The sequence below is a fragment of the Lepidochelys kempii genome, chromosome 3, assembly GCF_965140265.1.
Source record: "Lepidochelys kempii isolate rLepKem1 chromosome 3, rLepKem1.hap2, whole genome shotgun sequence".
NCBI classification, from domain to species: Eukaryota; Metazoa; Chordata; order Testudines; family Cheloniidae; genus Lepidochelys; species Lepidochelys kempii.
Genome location: NC_133258.1, coordinates 85,312,168 through 85,332,851, shown reverse-complemented (window position 1 = coordinate 85,332,851; position 20,684 = coordinate 85,312,168). Strand labels below are relative to the sequence as shown.

At 43.2% G+C, this 20,684-nt stretch overlaps 1 protein-coding gene across 1 annotated transcript in view; it reads right to left on the bottom strand.

Annotated features, from left to right (window-relative positions):
- Positions 1–20,684, bottom strand: part of SLC16A10 (solute carrier family 16 member 10) — a 171,943-nt gene that overhangs the window by 61,009 nt on the left and 90,250 nt on the right. Inside the window, exon 2 of the mRNA XM_073337053.1 lies at positions 11,930–12,074. Coding sequence (XP_073193154.1) covers positions 11,930–12,074 — 145 coding nt within the window. The remainder of the gene's footprint in view (positions 1–11,929; positions 12,075–20,684) is intronic.

Sequence of the window (20,684 nt, the reverse complement as noted above, 5' to 3'; positions counted from 1 at the left end):
GCCCTTGTTCCCCCCGCATCTTTGAGCGGGGATTGCTCATGGCAGTGTCTGTTTGGCCTGCATATGCATCTTACTCAGTCTCATACTCTGTGCTGTTATATAGCACTGTGAGGGTGAACTGCTCTCAGTTCCTTCTCTACCACATGGCTCCACAGCAGAGAACTCCAAAGCTGAGAGGAAGGAGAACAGGTAGTGAAGCTCCCAAAGGGACACACATCTCAAAGAACCAGTTACTACACTACGTGAGTAAGCATTTCTTCTTCTGCAAGTAGTGTCCCAAAGGGTGCTCCATTCTAGGGGTATGTCTACACTACAAAATTAGGTCGAATTTATAGAAGTCGATTTTTAGGAAGCGATTTTATACAGTCTATTGTGTGTGTGTCCACTAAGCGCATTAAGTCGGCAGAGTGCATCCACAGTACCGTGGCTAGTGTCAACTTTTGGAGCATTGCACTGTGGGTAGCTATCCCACAGTTCCCGCAGTCTCCGCTGCTCATTGGAATTCTGGGTTGAGCTCCCAGTGCCTGATGGTGCAAAAACATTGTCGCGGATGGTTTTGGGTACATGTCATCAGTCGCCCCTCCCTCCGTGAAAGCAATGGCAGACAATCGTTTCACGCCTTTTTTCCGTGCAGACGCCATACTGCTTTCAGCAGATGGTGCAGTAGGACTGCTAACCATCGTCATCCAACCACCACTTCTGCTGCAACTCTGCTCTCCTGGTGCAATGAATCCACCTCGCAGGTCATCTCATCGTTCTTTATAAATATCTATTCTCGTGGCATCCCGTCATCATCGACCACTTCCGCTGCAACTCTGCTCTCCTGCTCTTGTCTCGATAGTGAATTTCTCCATGTTGTCTGTCATGGGCTCCCGGGTACGTGTGTTCTTCCTCGGGAAATGTGCGCGGTGCTAACCATTGTCCTCCACCGCTTCCGCTGAAACTCTGCTCTCCTACAGACGCCATACCACGGCAAGCATGGAGCCCGCTCAGCTCACCGCTGCTGTTGTGAGTGTTGTAAACACCTCACGCATTATCCTGCAGTATATGCAGAACCTGCAAAAGCAGGCAAAGGAGGCGACAACAGCACGATCACAATAGTGATGAGGACATGGACACAGACTTCTCTCAAAGCATGGGCCCTGGCAATTTGGACATCATTATGGTAATGGCACAGGTTCATGCCATGGAATGCCGATTCTGGGCCCAGGAAACAAGCACAGACTGATGGGACCGCATAGTGTTGCGGGTCTGGGATGATTCCCAGTGGCTGTGAAACTTTCGCTTGCGTAAGGCCGCTTTCATGGAACTTTGTGACTTGCTTTCCCCTGCCCTGAAGCACAAGAATACCAAAATGAGAGCAGCCTTCACAGTTCACAAGCAAGTGACGATAGCCCTCTGGAAGTTTGCAATGCCAGACAACTACTGGTCAATCGGGAATCAATTTGGAGTGGGTAAATCTACAGTGGGGCTGCTGTGATCCAAGTAGCCAGTGCAATCACTGACCTGCTGCTGTCAAGGGTAGTGACTCTGAGAAATGTGCAGGTCGTAGTGGATGGCTTTGCTGCAATGGGATTCCCTAACTGTGGTGTGACGATAGATGGAACGCATATCCCTGTCTTGGGACGAGACCACTTTGGCAGCCAGTACATAAACCACAAGGGGTACTTTTCCATGGTACTGCAAGCACTGGTGGATCACAAGGAATGTTTCACCGACATCAATGTGGGATGGCCGGGACAGATGCATGACACTTGCATCTTCAGGAACTCTGGTCGGTTTGAACAGCTGCAGGAAGGAACTTACTTCCCAGAACAGAAAATTACCGTTGGGGATGTTGAAATGCCTATAGTTATCCTTGGGGACCCAGCCTATTCCTTAATGCCATGGCTCATGAAGCCATACACAGGCACCTGGACAGTAGTAAGGAGAAGTTCAACTATCAGCTGAGCAAGTGCAGAATGGTGGTAGAATGTGCATTTGGACGTTTAAAGGCGCGCTGGCGCAGTTTATTGACTAGGTTAGACCTCAGTGAAACCAATATTCCCATCGTTATTGCTGTTTGCTGTGTGCTCCACAATATCTGAGAGAGTAAGGGTGAGAAGTTTATGGTGGGGTGGGAGGTTGAGGCAAATCGCCTGGTGGCCGATTATGCGCAGCCAGACACCAGAGCGATTAGAAGAGCACAGCTGGGTGACCTGCGCATCAGAGAAGCTCTGAAAACCAGTTTCATGACTGGCCAGGCTATGGTATGACAGTTCTGTTTGTTTCTCCTTCCCTGTAAGCCAACCAACCTCCCCTCTTCGATCACCACTTTCAGAGGCAATAAAGTCATTATTGTTTCAAAATCATGCATTCTTTATTAATTCATCACACAAATAGGGGGAAAACTCGCAAGGTAGCCTGGGGGGGGGGGGTGAGGAGGGAAGCACTGGGTGGGCTGGTGGATGAGGGGAGGAGGGAAGGACAATGCCACACTACACTTCAAAACTTATTGAATGCCAGCCTTCTGTTGCTTCGGCAATCCTCTGGGGTGCAGTGGCTGGGTGCCCATAGCCTCCTGCCTCTCACCCCCCCTTGCATGCTTGGGCATCTGGGTGAGGAGGATATGGAACTTGGGGAGGAGGGCAGGCTGTTATACAGGGGCCACAGCGGCGGTCTGTGCTCCTGCTGCCTTTCCTGAAGCTCCGCCAGACGCCTAAGCATGTCAGTTTGCTCCCCCATTAGGCTCAGCATTGCATCCTGCCTCCTCTCATCACACTCCTTCCTCTTCTCATTGCATTCATTTAACGCGTTCCTGGACTCTGCCATTCTTTGCCTCCACACATTCTGCTGAGCTCTTGCAGTGTGGCAGGTCTGCATGAGTACTGAGAACATCATCGCTCATGTGTTTTTTTCACCTTCTAATCTGCGCTAGCCTCTGGGATGGAGATGATAGGGGGAGCGTAGAAACATTTGCAGCTGTGGGAGAAAACAAAGGAAGAGTAGTATTTAAAAAGATACATTTTAGAGAACAAAGGGAAAACTATTTCACACTGAATCAAGCGATTTACACCCCCTCCCCTTCCCACGTGGCTAGTATCAGGGAAGATCCCTCAGCCAAACGCGAACAGCTCAGCATGAACAGGCCTCCCTCCAACGTGTGGCAAAGGCTTTTAGAGTACCTCCAGGAGAGCTTCATGGAGATGTCCTTGGAGGATTTCCACTCCATCCCCAGACACGTTAACAGACTTTTCCAGTAGCTATATCGGCCGCGAATACATCCCAAGTCTTCAGGGCAAATTAATCATTAAACATGCTTGCTTTTAAACCATGTATTTATATTTAGAAAGGTACACTCACCAGAGGTACCTTCTCCAGCTTCATGGTCCAGGAGCCCGCCTTGGGAGAGTTGGGAGGGTATTGGCTCCAGGATGATGAACAGTTAGTTCTTGGCTGCCACAGAGAAGGGATCGCCTCCTAGAATGGCATGCAGCTCATCATAGAAGCGGCATGTATGGGGCTCTGACCCGGAGTGACCATTTGCCTCCTTTGTTTTTTGGTAGGCTTGCCTCAGCTCCTTAACTTTCATGCAGCACTGCTGTGTGCCCTGTTGTAGCCTCTGTCCATCATGCCCTTGGAGATTTTGGCAAATATATTGGCATTTTGTCTTTTGGAACGGAGTTTTGCCTGTATGGATTCTTCTCCCCATACAGCGATCTGATCCAGGACCTCCCGTTTGGTCTATGCTGGAGCTCTTTTGCGATTCTGGGACTCCATGGTCACCTCTGCTGATCAGCTCTGCACGGTCACCTGTGCTGATCAGCTTGCCACGCTGGCCAAAACGGAAATGAAATTCAAAATTTCCCGGGGCTTTTCCTGTCTACCTGGCCAGTGCATCTGAGTTGAGAGTGCTGTCCAGAGCAGTCACAATGGAGCACTCTGGGATAGCTCCCGGAGGCCAATACCGTCAAATTGCATCCACACGACCCCAAATTTGACCCAGCGAGGCCGATTTTAGCGCTAAACCCCTCGCCAGGGAGGAGTACAGAAATTGATTTTAAGAGCCCTTTAAGTCGACAAAACAGGCTTGGTCATGTGGATGGGTGCAGGGTCACATCGACCTAACACTGCTAAATTTGACCTAAACTCGTAGTGTAGACCAGGGCTTGGTGAATACTGAGCAGTTCCCCTTAAGGAGGAGGGGGCTTTGATTTACGTCAAGTATTGAAAAAAATATAGCAGAGCCAAATGCAGCATTGGAAAGCAAGTCATGTGTTATTGCATAGTGCTCAGCAATGGTACGTATAGAGACCTCCATCACGGCTCTACATATTTCAGTAATGGGAACATTTATGAGAAGGGCTGTAGAAGAGGAAATAGATCTCGTAGAGCGCTTTCGTATGTCAGAGTCCTTAGAGACTACAGAGTAGCAGTCGTGTTAGTTTGTATCTGCAAAAAGAAAAGGAGTACTTGTGGCACCTTAGAGACTAACAAATTTATTTGAGCAAATTCTCTAAGGTGCCACAAGATATTGTCCTAAAAAGATTCATGTGTCCCTTCATGCTTCAACCACCATTCCAGAGAACATGCATCCATACTGATGACAGGTTCTGCTCGATAATGATCCAGAGCAGTGCAGACTGACCCATGTTCATTTTCATCATCTGAGTCAAATGCCACCAGCAGAAGATTGATTTTCTTTTTTGGTGGTTTGGTAGTTTCCACGTTGGAGTTTTGCTCTTTTAAGACTTCTGAAAGCATGCTCCACACCTCATCCCCCTCAGATTTTGGAAGGCACTTCAGATTCTTAAACCTTGGGTTAGGTGCTGTAGCTATCTTTAGAAATCTCACACTGGTACCTTCTATGCGCTTTGTCAAATCTGCAGTGCAAGTGTTCTTAAAATGAACAACATGTGCTGGGTCATCATCCGAGACTGCTATAAATGGGGGTAAAACAGAGCAGGAGACATACAATTCTCCCCCAAAGAGTTCAGTCACAAATTTAATTAATGCATTATTTTTTTAATGAGCATCATCACAGCTTTGTCCTCTGGAATGGAGGTCAAAGCATGAAGGCGTATATGAATGTTTAGCATATCTGGCACATAAATACCTTGCAATGCCAGCTACGAAAGTCCGAATGCCTGTTCTCACTTCCAGGTGACATTGTCAATAAGGAGGAGGCAGCATTATGTCCCATAAATGTACACAAATTTGTTTGTCTTTGCGATTGGCTGAACAAGAAGGAGGACTGAGTGGACTTGTAGGCTCTGAAGTTTTACATTGTTTTGTTTTTGAGTGCAGTTATGTCACACACAAAAAAACTACATTTGTAAGTTGCACTTTCACGATAAAGAGACTGCACTACAGTACTTGTATGAGGTGAATTGAAAAACACTCTTGTGTGTGTTCTTTACAGTGCAAATATTAGTAATCAAAAATAATAATATAAAGTGAGCACTGTACACTTTGTATTCTGCGTTGTAACTGAAATCAATATATTTGAAAATGTAGAAAAACATCCAAAAATATATAATAAATTTCACTTGGTATTCTATTGCTTAACAATGCGACTAAAACTGCAATTAATTTTTTTGAGTTAATCAGGTGAGTTAACTGATTAATTGACAGCCCTAATGGGTATGGAAAGTAGTGTAGTTAGACTGGTTTCAGAGGAACAGCCGTGTTAGTCTGTATTCGCAAAAAGAAAAGGAGGACTTGTGGCACCTTAGAGACTAACCAATTTATTTGAGCATGAGCTTTCGTGAGCTACAGCTCACTTCATCAGCTAGTCTCTAAAGTGCCACAAGTACTCCTTTTCTTTTTGCGAATACAGACTAACATGGCTGTTACTCTGAAACCTATGAATTCTACCTTTTGCACAGGGGTTGAGGTGGCTTTGCAAATTGGCCATGAAGTTACACCCAGGGAGTAACCTTTCAGAAGTCAAGGTAAATGAACACCAGAATTCCTTTTCTGAGGAGGTGCGCCACTATTACTAGCATGACCTTTGAAAAGATCCCTGGGCAGATTATAGGCCAAAGGGAGCACAATGTACTGAAAATGGTCCTGACAGACAGTGAAACGTAGGTATCTTTTGTGGGATTGGTGGATTGCTATATGGAAAAGTGTGTCCTGAAAGTTGAGGGATGAGAATCAATTCCCTTGTTCCAGTGACGGAATTATTGCTACAAGCATCACCATTTTGAATTTTTGTGCCTTCACAAAGGTGTTCAGTAGCCTTAAATCTAGGATAGGTCTCCAACTGCCATTCTTTTTTGGAACCAGGAAATACCTGGAATAAAACCCCTTTCTTCTGTACTGTATGGAAACCGCTTTTATAGTGCTCAACAATAGAAAAGAGTATTTCCTGTCATAGCAGGTTCTCATGAGTGAGGTCCCTGAAGAGGGACAGGAAAGGGGGGGTTGACAGGCAGAAAAGTAGTAAAGTGCATGGAGTACCCTGTGGAGGTGATCTCCAAACCCACTTGTCCATAGTGATGGACTCCCAAGCCCACGGTAAGTGGTAAAGGCAGTCACCAAACAGAGGAAGGCAGGTGAATAGATTGAGCTGGTAAGAATGGTGCTTGGAGATGGAAAGCTGCAAGGTCAAAAGGTTTTCTTCTCTAGAACCTCTGTGTCTTGCATTGTGGTTAGTATGATTTTTGGGCGATTGAGATTGGGCGGGACAAAAATCTCTGGGCCATCTGGGACTTACAAAACTTTCTCTTGTGGGCAGGTGTATATATCCCAAGAGAACGGAAAGTAGCCCTGGAGTCCTTTAACGTGTCCAGAGACTTGTCTATGTCGTCAGCAAATAGTTTAGTACCATCAAAGGGGAGGTCCTTGACTGTACTGTGGACCTCCTTTGGAAACCCTGAAAGCTGGAGCCTGAAGGCCCTCCTCATAATACCAATGGGAAATCAAGTGGACAGCAGTATCAACAGAATCAAGGAAGATTTGCAGAGATGTTCTGGCAAGCATCTGACCTTCTTCAATAATTGCCTGGAATTGCTCTCTATGTTCTGCTCGCAGATGCTCAATAAATGAAGTCTGCTTGGTGTAATTTGTATGATTGAATTTCGCCATTAAAGCCTGGTAAGTTGACTATTCTGAATTGTAAAGTAGCTGATGAATATGATTTTCTACAAAACAGGTCCAGACACTTATGATCCTTGTTATAGGATGCGGATTTACTGCCTCCCATGTTCGTTAACTGCATCAATCACCAAAGAGTTAGGAGAGGGATGAGAGAATAAAAATTCGGAGTTCATAGACAGAACATAATATTTCTTATCTGCTCTCTTGCATGTAGATAGAATTGTGGCTGGAGTGTGCTAGATAACCTTTGCAGGGTCCAGTAGAGCATCATTAACAGGAAAGGCAAAGCAGGGAGATGAAGCTGTCTGAAGGATGTCAAGCAGCTTATGATGTGATTCTTTGACCTCCTTGTCTCTTAACAAGGTCATGAAACTACTTGCAGTTGTTTGCCAGGAATGGAGGAAGTGGCATAACTGCTTCAGCCAGGGATGAAGAAGAGATGCTGGTCAGTGGAGAGACACCTTCATCAGCCTTAGCTTTCTGTTCCACAAAGACTTCTTCCTGAAATTCCAGTTTCCTAGAGAGGGAGGGTGATGAAGGCTGTCTATCTCTGTGACAGATGGTGCTCAAGGCCCTAGAGAATTGCTGGCAATAAGTCATCCAACAATCCCAGTATGACTGAGGAGGTGGTGCATATGCATTGAGTGGAGGCATCCATGGGTGTTCATACCCGTGAAATGGTGGTTATAGCCATCTCTCATGAGTGATACCAATCTCCTCAGAGACCTCTGGAAAAGAACCTCTATATGAATGGAGAGGAGAGCATTGCACAGATATTGGGGAGACTGAGAAAAGATCTTCATCAGAATCCTCCTCTTCCAATCATTCTATAGCAGTGCAGTGCCATGGAGAACTTGAGAGACAGTCTTTGGAAGTCTTATTAGAGGAATTTTGGGTCTTCCTCTTAGATGCCCTCAAGGAGTACGATGTGGAGATAGTGGAGGCAGTGAACTTACCTGGAGACCAGCGTACGGCGGGAGGAAGTCCCCTGCCCAGTGTCAGAGGCAGGTCACAGTGAGCTGTCCATCATGAGAAGTTGAAATTTGATCTCCCTATTTTTTCTGGCTCTAGATTTTAATGCCAGACAGAAGTGGCACTTTTGGGAAATATGAGATTCCCTGAGGCAACAGATGCACTGGGAGTGTTCATCATTCACCAGGATTGCCTCCCAGCACAACAGGCAACATTTGAAACTTGGGGAACTGGGCATACCCTTCCAGTAAAGAAAATTTCTCCCCTCCTTAGAGTTTATCTATTAGCTATATATAAAAAGGTGTTTTGTTTTGTTTTTTAAAGCTACTACAACTAAAACTACTAAGTACTAAATACTAAATACCACTAAGAACAACTATAATAAACTAACTATTAAAGACCTAAGAGGACACAGTTGAGGTAAAACTCCGCGCAGACAACTGCTAAGGCTCCGTCTGAGGCCGAAGCAATTGAGAAGGAACTGAGGACAGTTTGACAAGGTAGTGCAATATCACAAGAGCTCAGAGCACAAGACTGAGTAACTTACATGCACAGACTGAACAGACATTGCTCTGAAAAATCTATGATCAAAGCAAGCACATCTAGAATGGAGCACCCATAGGGACACTACCTGAAGACTCAGGTTTGTAGCTATATGAAGCATATTGGCTAAAACAGGTAAATTATGTGACCATTTGCATAGCTCTATAACCCCACTGTACACAGCCCTAGTTGCGTTCCATTTCTGAACAAAATTTTAGCAGTTAAAAATATATTTTAAGTCTTTACTAATTAGTAGGTTCATTCTAACAGTAGCTAGGAGTGTTTTTCCGAATACTATAATCAGTGCATAAACACTGAGTTGTTTTTCATCGTTGGACAGAAAGCTGCCTGTGTCACCTCCTTCTTGCCAGAGAATATACGTCTGTAAACATTCTATGGAACAGCAGAACTTCTCAGAAAATTCTTTTTGACTAATAGTGTACCTGAGGTATGGGGGTGAGGGGGGAGAGTTTGTGTGTGTGTTTGGAAATATTTGCACAATGTACTACCTCCATAAGAAGTTTGCTGCTCTAAGCTCTGCAGATCAATTTATGACCCATACTGTATGAAAGGGGACCAACAGCAGCAAAATAAGACAAAATAGTAAACAAGTAAGACAGATTAGCTTTTATGACTATCAATCAGTGAAAAATAACTGTGAAAATAATTAAAGAGAAACTAATAAGTATCAGAAAAGGGTATAATCTGATAATGACAAACCAGAACCACTTTTGTAAATGGTAAATCATATCTCCAGCATTAGATTCCTTTGAAAGAGTTAAATGCACACAGCATACATAGAGTAAAATATTTCTCCTACATGCACACTTTCTACATCTTTGCCTCTTAATGGATAGGTTTCATATTAAAAATAACAGATGTAACACAATCATAGCCACATTTAATGGCTGCATGAAGTTTATTTTTAGAGCAAATACATACTGTACTTTTCTACATCTAAACTATACCTTCATCTACTTTTTTATTAGATCATAGGCATACATCATTTTACAGACTGAAGAACAGTATTAAAGCAAAGTTCAAATAAGCTAATTCAATATCTTTCAAAATTCACTTCCTTCCACCTGCCTCTTCCATCTTTAAGTCACAATGGATACCAAGGGAATACAGATAGGAATTGTATCTGGTTTCAGAGGAAAGTAACAACGTATTCCTGGACCCAAAAATGTTTAATTAAATGGAATTATGATTAGGAATACATATCAAATTAATACAGTATTGAGGGAAGATTTACAAAGACATGGGCCACAGGCACCTCATTCCCATTGACTTTCAGTGGGAGTGAGACCTTTGAAAATCTACCCCAGAATATCTAATAAAATATGTTAAACTAAACATTTGGATCTTAAGGAACACTGACAGCTTAATTTATTAGTTAACTGACTTGGGAAACTGTGTGTTTAGTTGTTTACTTTGAACTTAAGGGGATTTTTTGTTTTTTGTTATTAAAGTAGTAAACATTCCTACCTTAGCCCTGCTGGACTTTTAGTGCCTAAAATCTCCCGGTTTGGCTTCAGTAGCCTCTGGGAGATAGAGGGAGTGATCAGTGGGGCCCGTGGACCTCCTGGAGTACCCTCAGTGACCGCAGGGGTCCACGGACCCAAGTTTGAGAAACGCTGCACTAGATCATATCATTGCTTCAGGGGAATGAGATTCAGAGTGAATCAAAGGCCCCTTCTGCAGAAGAGAAGTCCTTCATGACTGGTTTGTTGGAGCACCATACAGTATTGTGAGGGGCACCATGTGTGGAGATTAAGGAGACCCTGAGTACATACAGGTTCTATTCCAATTCACGAACATGATACAAGATATGCTTGTGCTAATTTACATAACAAATACCATGTGCCAAATGCTCTTCAGTTTCTTGCAATTCATTGTATGAAAACACGTTGTAAAACTTTAGAAAAATAAATCCAATTTGGAAACAAATTTCACTGATATTTCTGAAGGGTTTTCAATAGAAAATAAAAATTTATTTTAAATGTAATTTTTAAGTTGACAGCAGCCCTCAGTTTCTAAAAACAACCTTAACTGACTGTGTGTATTCCCTTCACCTTCATTTAATGAAGAACTGGTGTAAATATTACAACTCTACAAACTTTTCGTCTCTGTTAACAAGTGAAAAAGAGACAAGGTAGGTGAGGTAATCTCTTTTATTGGACCAATAATATTACTGTCCTCACCCACCTTGTCTCTCTAAGAGACAATATACTGGGACAGACACAGTTACAACTACACTGCGTAGGAGTGAAAAACTAATAGATTCTATGTATGTGCCTCAGCATATTCTGGTGATCATGTCATTCTGGCGATCATGTCATTCTGGCATCAGCAAGCAATGTGAGGAGGGATAAAAGTATGTGTGTGGGTGGTTGGGGGAGAGAAGGTCTTCGAGTCAAAGGGAAAATGGATGATGTAAATACAAGTGAGCTTTCTAGAGCCACAGAGGGTCGATGGAGTAGAATTGGTTAACCCTTTCACACAGGAATGATAGGGAACAGAATTGCTTCTGTACTATATGTTAATGTTGGTAAAATGTTTAATATGAAAAGTACTGTATAAGTATTAAAAGGTCTATACTGGTAAAGATAGTCACATGTTTTGCCACAAACATCAGGTAGTCTGAGGGAGGGTCTGTGGCTGAAATGAGGAGTTACTTGGATCTGTTATATTTAACATATGAGGTAAAGTTTTGGAGTTAACAGAAAAATTATAGATTAGACTTGATGGTTGAGAGAAAGGAAGTTTCTGGATATAGGATGAGTTGATACAGGATAAGAGTTAAAGTTAATTGCAGAACCTTAAAACAAAAGTTTCCAGGCTTTTTTAATTTACTTAAATGTTTCAATAACATTGCTTTAATTTATTTGGTAGTATTTACAAATTTAACCATGTAAAAGGAGGAAGATTTATGTCTGATAATGTCAAACAATGTAGTTTTATGAAAGAACAAAATAAGTTGCCTTGCACCCTGCTAGTAGAGTTAACAAACATTACAGACTGTGCATATATAATGCTATGGCTCTAGTTGGGTCATTGGCAGTGAGAAGTGAAATTGGGACCTCTGGATCTTAAAGCATGAGCCTCTATTGTATGACCTAAAAGGTACAGCTCTGCTGGTTCAAAGCCAGCAGCAGACTCGTGAACTTCTGTTTAGCATAGCCACTACTTGAGGAGGACAAGCAATACACTGAATCGACACAGGTTACATATGACTGAGTACAAAATATTCATTTATGACAGTGACTATAGCAAGATATAGTTATATATAGCTATAAATATAATTATCAAAAGAAAGCAGAACTCTTACCTTACAAAAGAGCTTAAAAGAAGTCCAACAAACCCCACTGCAGCTCCAACAACGGCTATTATTCGACAACCAAATATGTCTGTGAATACACTGACTATGGGAGAGCAGAAGAAAATCATTCCCATGGACAGGGAACTCACCCAGGCTGCAGAAAATACAAGATTGTTATTAAGAATAAGAGATTGATTCAAGCTTTCAATTATATGATGTAAGAACAGATTGTAATAGTTTTGTTTTAATGGAAACAACATGGAAGCATATGGTAAAAACAGAATCATAGAAATACAGCACTGGAAGAGACCTCAAGAAGCATAGGCTCAATTCCATGGGTGCTCCAGGCTGGAGCACCCATGGAAAAAATAGTAGATGCTCAGCACCCACCAGCCATAGCTGTTCCTTGTCCCCGCTCATCAGCTGATGGCAGGGGCACCGCCGCCACTGCCCAGCAGCTGATGGGGACCGCGCCGCCACCAAAGAAGCTGACAGGGGGTGCTGCTGCCAAACAGCTGTTTGGCGGCTCAGGGAGGGACTTAGGGGAGGGGGAAGAGAGGCGGTTGAGCAGGAACCTTGGGGAGGGACTGGAATGGGGGCAGGAAGAGGCGGGGCAAGAGTGGGGCATTGAGGGGAAGGGCGAAGTGGGGGCAGAGCCTCATGGCAAAGCAGGGGTTGAGCACCCCCAGCAAAAAGGAAAAGTTGACGCCTGTGTCAAGAGGTCATCTAGTCTACCACCACTACTACCACCCAGCCACCCACCCTGAGGAAGGCCAACATACACCTAGATCATCTCTGTCAGTGTTTATCTAACCTCTCCTTCAAAAACTTCCAGTTATGGGGATTCTACAACCAGCAGCCTATTCCAGTACTTAACTATTTCTAACTATAAGGAATTTTTCTAACCTGAATGTTCCTTGCTACAGATTAAGCTGATTTCCGCTTGTACTTCCTTTAGTGGACATGGAAAAAAATTGATCACCATCCCTTTGGTAACAGTCCTTAACATATTTGAAGACTGTTGGCAAGGCCCTCTTTTGTCTTCTTTTATCAAAACTAAACATACCCAGTTTTTTAACTTTTCCTCATATGTCAGGTTTTCTAAACTTTTATCATTTGTGTTGCTCTCCTCTGGACTCCCACTAATTTGTCCACATCTTTCTTAAAATCTGGTGCCCAACATTGGACACAATACTCCAGCTGAGGCCTTACTAGTGTCAAGTTGGGATGAACAACTACTTCCCATGTCTTGCATACAACACTCCTGTTAATACAGCTCAGAACGATACCGAAGACCTAAAGAAGAGCTCTGTAAGCGCTAAAGCTTGTCTCCTCATTAACAGAAGTTGGTTCAATAAAAGATACTACCTCACCCACCTTGTGTCTCAGCAAGATATTAGCCTTTTTGGAAACCACATCAAGTGTTTCCTCATATTCAACAGGTGAAGATCTATTATAACCCCCAGATCCTAGTCAGCCGTATTACTGCCTAGGCAGCTCTCCATTTTGTAGTTGTGCATTTGATTTTTCCTTCCCAAGTGAAGTACTTTGCACTTCACTTAATTTTATTTTATTTTATTGAATTCAGACCAATTCTCTAATTTATCAGGATTGTTTTGAATTCTAATCCAGCCCTCCAAAGTGCTTGCAACCCCTCCAGGCTGGGTGTCATCTGCAAATTTTAGAAGCATACTCTCCACCTCAATATCCAAGTCATTAATGAAAATATTTAACTGTACCAGCCCCAGAACAGACCCCTGCAGCGCCACATTAGATATGCCCTTGCAGTCTGATAGCAAACCATTGACAATTACTTTTTGAGTTCTGTTTTTCAACCAGTTAGGGTGGGTACCTTATAGTAATTTCATCTAGACTACATTTCCCTAGTTTAGGAAAACATCATGTGGAATTGTGTCACAAGCCTTATGAAAATCAAGATAAAACACATTACTGCTTCCCCCTATCCATGAGGCCAGCAGTTCCCAAACTTTAGAGGGTCACACCCCCTTTACCCATCTGTGTCCCCTTCCCCACCCCTAGAGCTGGGGCCAGAAGCGGGGCCGTGAGTGTGTGGGGACGGGGACAGGGGACATGTACTGGGGTAAGGAGGGCCGAGGCTGGGACTGCAGCAGGGAATGGGTCTGGGAATGGGGTCGAGGCTGAGGGCAAGAGCGGAGCGAGCAGCTGGGCCTGCAGCAAAGTGAGGCTCTGTTCCCAGCCTTGCCCCAAGCCTCAGCCCCAGGCCAGGAGCAGAGTCATGCCGAGGTTAGGGACAGGAACCGGAGCCAGGGACACAGCTGGGAGCAGGATCAGAATAGATCTGGGGATGGGACCAGAGCAGAGCTGGGGGCAGGGAGCGCTCCTTCTCTGCCCCCGTGGGGACTGGCCCATGCCCCGCCATGTCCCCCAGATGTTCCTCCACACCCCCCAAGGGGGGCACACCTCACACTTTGGGGACCTCTGCAGTAGGCCAATAAATCTGTCAAAGAAGGAAATTTGCATGATTTATTCTTGACAAATCGTTGGCCATTATCTATCTACCTACCTACTATTTTCTAGGTGCTTACAAATTGATTGTTTAGTAATTGTTCAAGTATCTTTCCAGGTATCAGGCTATAATTCCCCAGGTCCACTTTGTTCCCCTTTTAAAGACAGGCATTAAGCTTGCCCTTCTCCAGTCCTCTAGAGTCAATATTTCAACATGTACCTGAACAGCGGCAGAAATTGAAAGCTGGGTAAATTTAATATGTTAAGTAAAATTGGGTGTTACCTGCACCAGTAATGCAATTGACCTACAAACACTTTTTGCAATTTTCCCCCCAGAGATCATCCAACATTCAAACCTAATTGCTTGACTTTCCTCCAAGGTAACTTTCTTAGTTCACTCTCTGCCCCATGCTTCTTCTTTAATTTGTGATTTTCTCCTCCAAGACAGCAATGAAGTCACCTTACATGATTAGGTCTCAAACCCTGTTCTAGAATAAAAGGGTCTGAAATGTTCGGAACCAGAGGCACGGACTTTGAGTTCCCAGGGGTGCTCAACCCCCGCTGTACCCTAGCCCCACCCCGCTCCACCCCTTCACCCAAGGTCCCACCCAGCACTGCCTCTTTCTGCTCCCGCTCTGCCCCCTCCCCAAAGTGCACCCCTCTTTCCCTCCACCTCTTCCTGCCCCTGCTCCTCTCCTTCCCCCTCCAGCGCCTCCTGCATGCTGCTGAACATCTAAAATGTGTTCTATGGAGGGGTGATGTCCTTCAGACCCGTGGGAAACACCTACATGACCATGGGATAAAAATGGAGTTGAAGAGTATAAGGAGACAATGCTTTTACATGTGGACAAGGAGCTCAGATTGAGACCACTAGTTTATTAACATATGTTAATTACTGTTTTGTGGCAGCTCAGTAACAATGTCAGCCACTTAGAGATGGGAAAATTTCAAAAGGTTTGGTTAAGATGCTTACTCAAACATCTGATTTGCAAAATGGCATGAACAGATCAAGAGAACAGGAACTTCACATAAGATAGAGTACTTCCTGTTTCTGCTTGAACCACAATAACCATGACAAAGGTTATTCTCATGGTATTTCAGCACACTCTCTCTTTCAGTTCTGCCTAGAAGTAGAAGGTGGTGCAAAAGTAGAGAAAATAAGTTAACCGAATGCATAAGTCTCAAAAAAGTTTAGATGAAGAAATACTGTACTTGTAATAGTGAGATGCTCCCACTAGGAATCTCAGGTATTTTCTGTAAGTTAAGTGACAAAATATTAGAGAGACAAAGTGGGTGGAGTAATATTTTTCAATCGGACCAACTTTTGTTGGTGAGCAATAAAAGCTTTCAAGCTACACAGAATTCTTACAGAAGTTGGTCCAGTAGAAAATATTACCTTACCCACCTGTCTCTCTAATGTCCTGGGGCCAAGATGGCTACAACAACACTGCATACAGGTGAACAGATATGTGAAAGAAGGCATGTTGCATGTCAAAAGCCACAAACCAGTTTTATTTGTAGGTTCTAAGATCAGAAGGGACCTTTGTGATCATACAGATAATCATTGTGATCAACTTGATAATACAGGCCACAGAACTTCCTCAAAATAATTTCTATAGCATATTTTTTAGAAAAACATCCAATCTGGTTTAAACATTGTCATTGATGGAGAATCTACTATGACCCTTGGTAACCTGTTCCAATGGTTAATTACTCTCACTATTAAAAATTTACTAAATTTCCAGTCAATTTGTCTGACTTCAAATACCAGACATTGGATCCTGTCAAACCTTTCTCTGTTAGACTGAAGAGACCATCATAAAATATCTTCCCCATACAGATACTTGTAGACTAATCAAGCCTCCCTTTAATCCTCTCTCTGTTAAGCTAAATAGATTGCACTCCTTCACTTTATCACTATAAGGCATGTTTTCTAATCCTTTAATGATTCTCATGGCTCTTCTCTGAACCCTCTGTAACAGATCACTATCCTTCTTGAACTGTGGGAACCTGAATTGGACACAGTATTACAGCAACAGTTCCACCAATGCCAAATACAGAGGTAAAATAACCTCTTTACTCCAATTCAAGATATTCCTGTTTAAGCATCCAAGATCACATTATCTCTTTTGGCCACAGCATTGCACTGAGAGCTCATATTCAATTGATATCCATCACCATTGCCAAATCTTTTTCAGAGTCATGGGTTCCCAGGACATTTTGTTCCTACATATGTAAATTTAGCTGTAATAAAACAAATATTTGTTTGCTTCTGTCCAGCTTACCATGTGACCCAGATTGCGCTGTATCAGTGGCCTGTCCTTTTCATTAATTTACCACTCCTCCAATTTGTGTGTCATCTGCAAACTTTATCAGAGATGATTTTATATTTTCTTTCAGTCATTGATAAAAATGTTAACTAGCATAGGTCCAAGAACCAGTCCCTCTGGGACAGTATTAGAAACACATCCATTCTTTTAGTACCAAGTCAAATGCCTTGCAGAAGTCAAAAAATATGTTACATCAATCAACACTATCACCTTTATCAACCAAACTTGTAATCTCATCAGAAAAAGAAAATTAGTTTGAAAGGATCTATTTGTCATAAACACATGTTGATTGGCATTAATTAATTCTTTATCAATCAAGTCCTATCATAACCACTCCATTATCTTCCCTGGGATTGATGTCAGACTGACAGACCTATAACTAACACATGCCATGCTCTTTAACCTTTTTAAATACTGGTACAAAATTATCAGTCTTCTGGAACTTCTCCAGTGTTCCAAGACTTATTGAAAATCAATTTTCATAACAAAAAAAAGTCTAGTCTGAAATTGTCACGCCTATTGTGAGTTACTTTTTTTTTTAATCACCTGTTATGACAAAGAAAAAAAATGGCTTTGTGTCTAAAGTACACAATTGGGAGTCAGGGGACTTGGATTTTATTCTCAGTTCTGCCAAATAATTGCTACAACTTTTGTACAAGTCATTGAACCTTCTGTCCCTCAGTTTCATCTAAACAGTTTCCTCCATCTGTAAAGCATGGAATAATACTTACCTTACCTCAAAGTGGTATTGAGAGGCTTAATACACTAACATCACAGACCCCTTGTATCTTATAGAAAAACTATGAAGGTATTTTTGAGTTGCTTTTTGTACCAACATCATTTTTTTCCCCAAGTCAAAAAGAATCAAGTTTGACAGATAAGAATAGCAATTGAATGAGAAATTATTGACTTTACCCTTTTTGAAGAAACTTAGCCTCAAAATAAATTTAAGACATTTTAAACGGAGTACAGAATGTGCACAGCATATTAGTTTATTTAGCTTAAGACAGACAAGCCTGAGTGCAACGTCCTGACCGCGCACAGGAATGGATATTTAAAAAAAGACAACACACATTTAATTCAATCATTCATGGAATTCTCAATTTATTTTTGCCCAAATGAAAATGTATCAAGTCTTGCACTGGCCCTGCCCAAAAACTTTACTCATTATACTGCCCCTGCCACATAATTGTCCTCTGCGGTTTCAAATACAAGTCACAATAAACATCCCAAACATACATATGCAGGAGTGTGAAAAAATTACAAATGCTGCTAGCAAGACAAATGGAAATTTTATGGGATGGTTTATGTAATTAAAAACAACATTTCTCCTGGCTACTGGCTCTCTTCCTGCACAGAACAGCACTAGAATAGAGCCAGAATATCACAGGTATGTATACATCATATTAACAACTTCTACATATGACTGTGTTCACATTTATACAAAAAATGTTCTGACTGCCAAAGGAGAAAAGCAACTCTCCAGCAGCGTTCATGAGGTTGCTTGGAATTTGGAACATGGAGGGAGAGAGGAAGACTTATCAATACCGTTCTTTTGAAACTAATCTGCAGCTGGGAAAGAAATCGGTTGTGCCACAAACGTATATGGGAACCGGCATATCAGCAGTTGCTCTAGGGGCTAGTTTCACCGTTCAAAATCCTACTTATTCCATGGCTCTCCCACTGGAGGGATGTATTGCACTCATTACAAGTTGGATCACACAGCAATTGCTACCGTTAAGATTGCCTAAGAATTTTCACTCTACAGGGCCTTTTTAATTGCTTCTTTGTCAAAGTTTTCACCCTGTATGATAATGATGTCCACTTGAGGGTGAATTATTAATTTAGACCATAAACAGTTCCACAATTTGATTATGAAGAGGGTAAAATAAAAAACAACACATACTTGCTATTATTTAAAAAGTGTCTTAAAAACAGTTTTAATTTGGAGTAGAAGTTAGAAATTTTGCACAGAGATTGTCCTTATGTCATACATGTACCTTGCAGTGGCAAGGCTGCCAATTTTGATTGGACATATTCCTGGAGATTTCATCACATGACATAATCTTTAATTAAAGATTAATCTTTAATTCCTGGAGACTCCAGGACAATCCTGGAGGGTTGGCAACCCTATACAGTGATCAAGTGAAAATCTGTTCTGACTTAGCAAAGTTATAGGGCTTTAAAGAAATATACTTCATGCATGCAGAGTAATAAAATTTTCCTCAACAGAGCACATATAAAATGGGAGCTTTCCCTCTCCATTCAATGCAGTCACTGGCTGTAGGGAGCCAGGGTGGCTCCCCTCCGAACCAGAGGGTAAAGAGCCACCCTCTCAGCCTGAGTGGGCGGGGCCAGGCCAAGCTTCCGCCAATCCCCGGAAGGGGAGGGGTGGGACAGGAAGTACAAAGGGTGGGGCTCTTTGCCTAGTGAGGAGAGCACCAGGGAGGGAGACAGATGCAGGCTGCTCCCTTGTGATCCTGCTGCTGACCCAGGTGAGGCCCTGGGCAAGGAGGAACCGGACCGGGAGGAAGGCCTGTGGCAACCAGGACTGCCAGCCGCTGAATACCCGGAGGATCTGGAGGGGCCCGGCTGCAGCCCGGGCCGGCGTGAGTCCGACACGGAGCTGGAGCTGCCAGCAGCGGAATACCCGGACGAGCTGGAGGGACCAGAGAGACCGGGTAGGAAGTAGCCCAGGGGCAGAATTGCACCATGGGGTGGGTGTGTTTGGTCAGCGGGCGCGGACGGCCCCGCTGACCCAGCGGCAGGACCTTCGCCTCCTGCCACTGACCAGGCCCAGGGGCTGGAACGCAGCGGAGTCGGGTGGGCCTGAGTTCCCCTACCCCAGCCAGCCTGCCTGAGGGGCGCGCTGCAGACTCGTGCCGGCGCTCCCCTGCCTGAGGGGCGTGCTGCAGACTCGTGCCGGCACACCTTTCCCACTAATTCCCCAGCATCCGAAAGGTGTGACTGAGACCTGCCAGTGGGATCATAGCTCTCCATTGCCCCTAGGGGCTCGGAGGACTGACTGAAACCTGTCACACTGGCACACTCGCCTCCTTGAATAAAAAAAGCTTACATTAAACAACATTTTACTGTTTTCTAGCTGCATTCCAAATGATAGAATTTCTTCTTTTAAAAACAAAAAAAACAGGAAGTTAAAACTACATTCTAACAAATGTTAAGATTGCAAAAGTGAAGCAATCAAAAAATCAGGAAATGGCAAAATCAAGGCTGTATGATGAATACTAAGTATGATCTCTTAATTAATAAAAGAACATGTTTTTTGTAAGCATGTGGTAGTCAGCAGAATTCACTGACAAAAGACATTAAGGCAACAAGCTTAGGATTCAAAAAAGAATTGTGCATTATTATGCACAAGAAAATTATACCAGCTAGGGCAAAAAAAATATATACTGAAAATCAACATTCATGCTGCAAGACTTAAGCCTCCATTAACTGCCTGAAGTTAAGAAGAAAATCCCCCCAAAACATAGTATTGCATAATCAAGCCTCTTTTGGGAGGGCACAGGGGCAGGGAAGAGGAGAGTGACCAAGCTGAGATTTTCAAGATCTACTTCTGGTTTCCGGGAGGGCGGGAGAGGGAAAGAGAGAGAGCATGCACGTGCTATATATAAAGTCTAGGCAGCAACATCATTACAATTCACCAGGTTCACCTATAGAAGACGTGAAATGCAGATGCTGAGTCACTGCAGTAGTGGTGGAAGGAAAGGGACTCGGAAAAGGGGTAAAACATATCAGTTCCAAGCTTAATAGAGCAGCAGATCCCCATTCAGAAAAGAAACATTTTCAGGCAGGTTTCAGAGTAGCAGCTGTGTTAATCTGTATCCGCAAAAAGAAAAGGAGGACTTGTGACACCTTAGACTAAAAAATGTATTTGAGCGTAACCTTTCGTGAGCTACAGCTCACTTCATCGGATGCATTCAGTG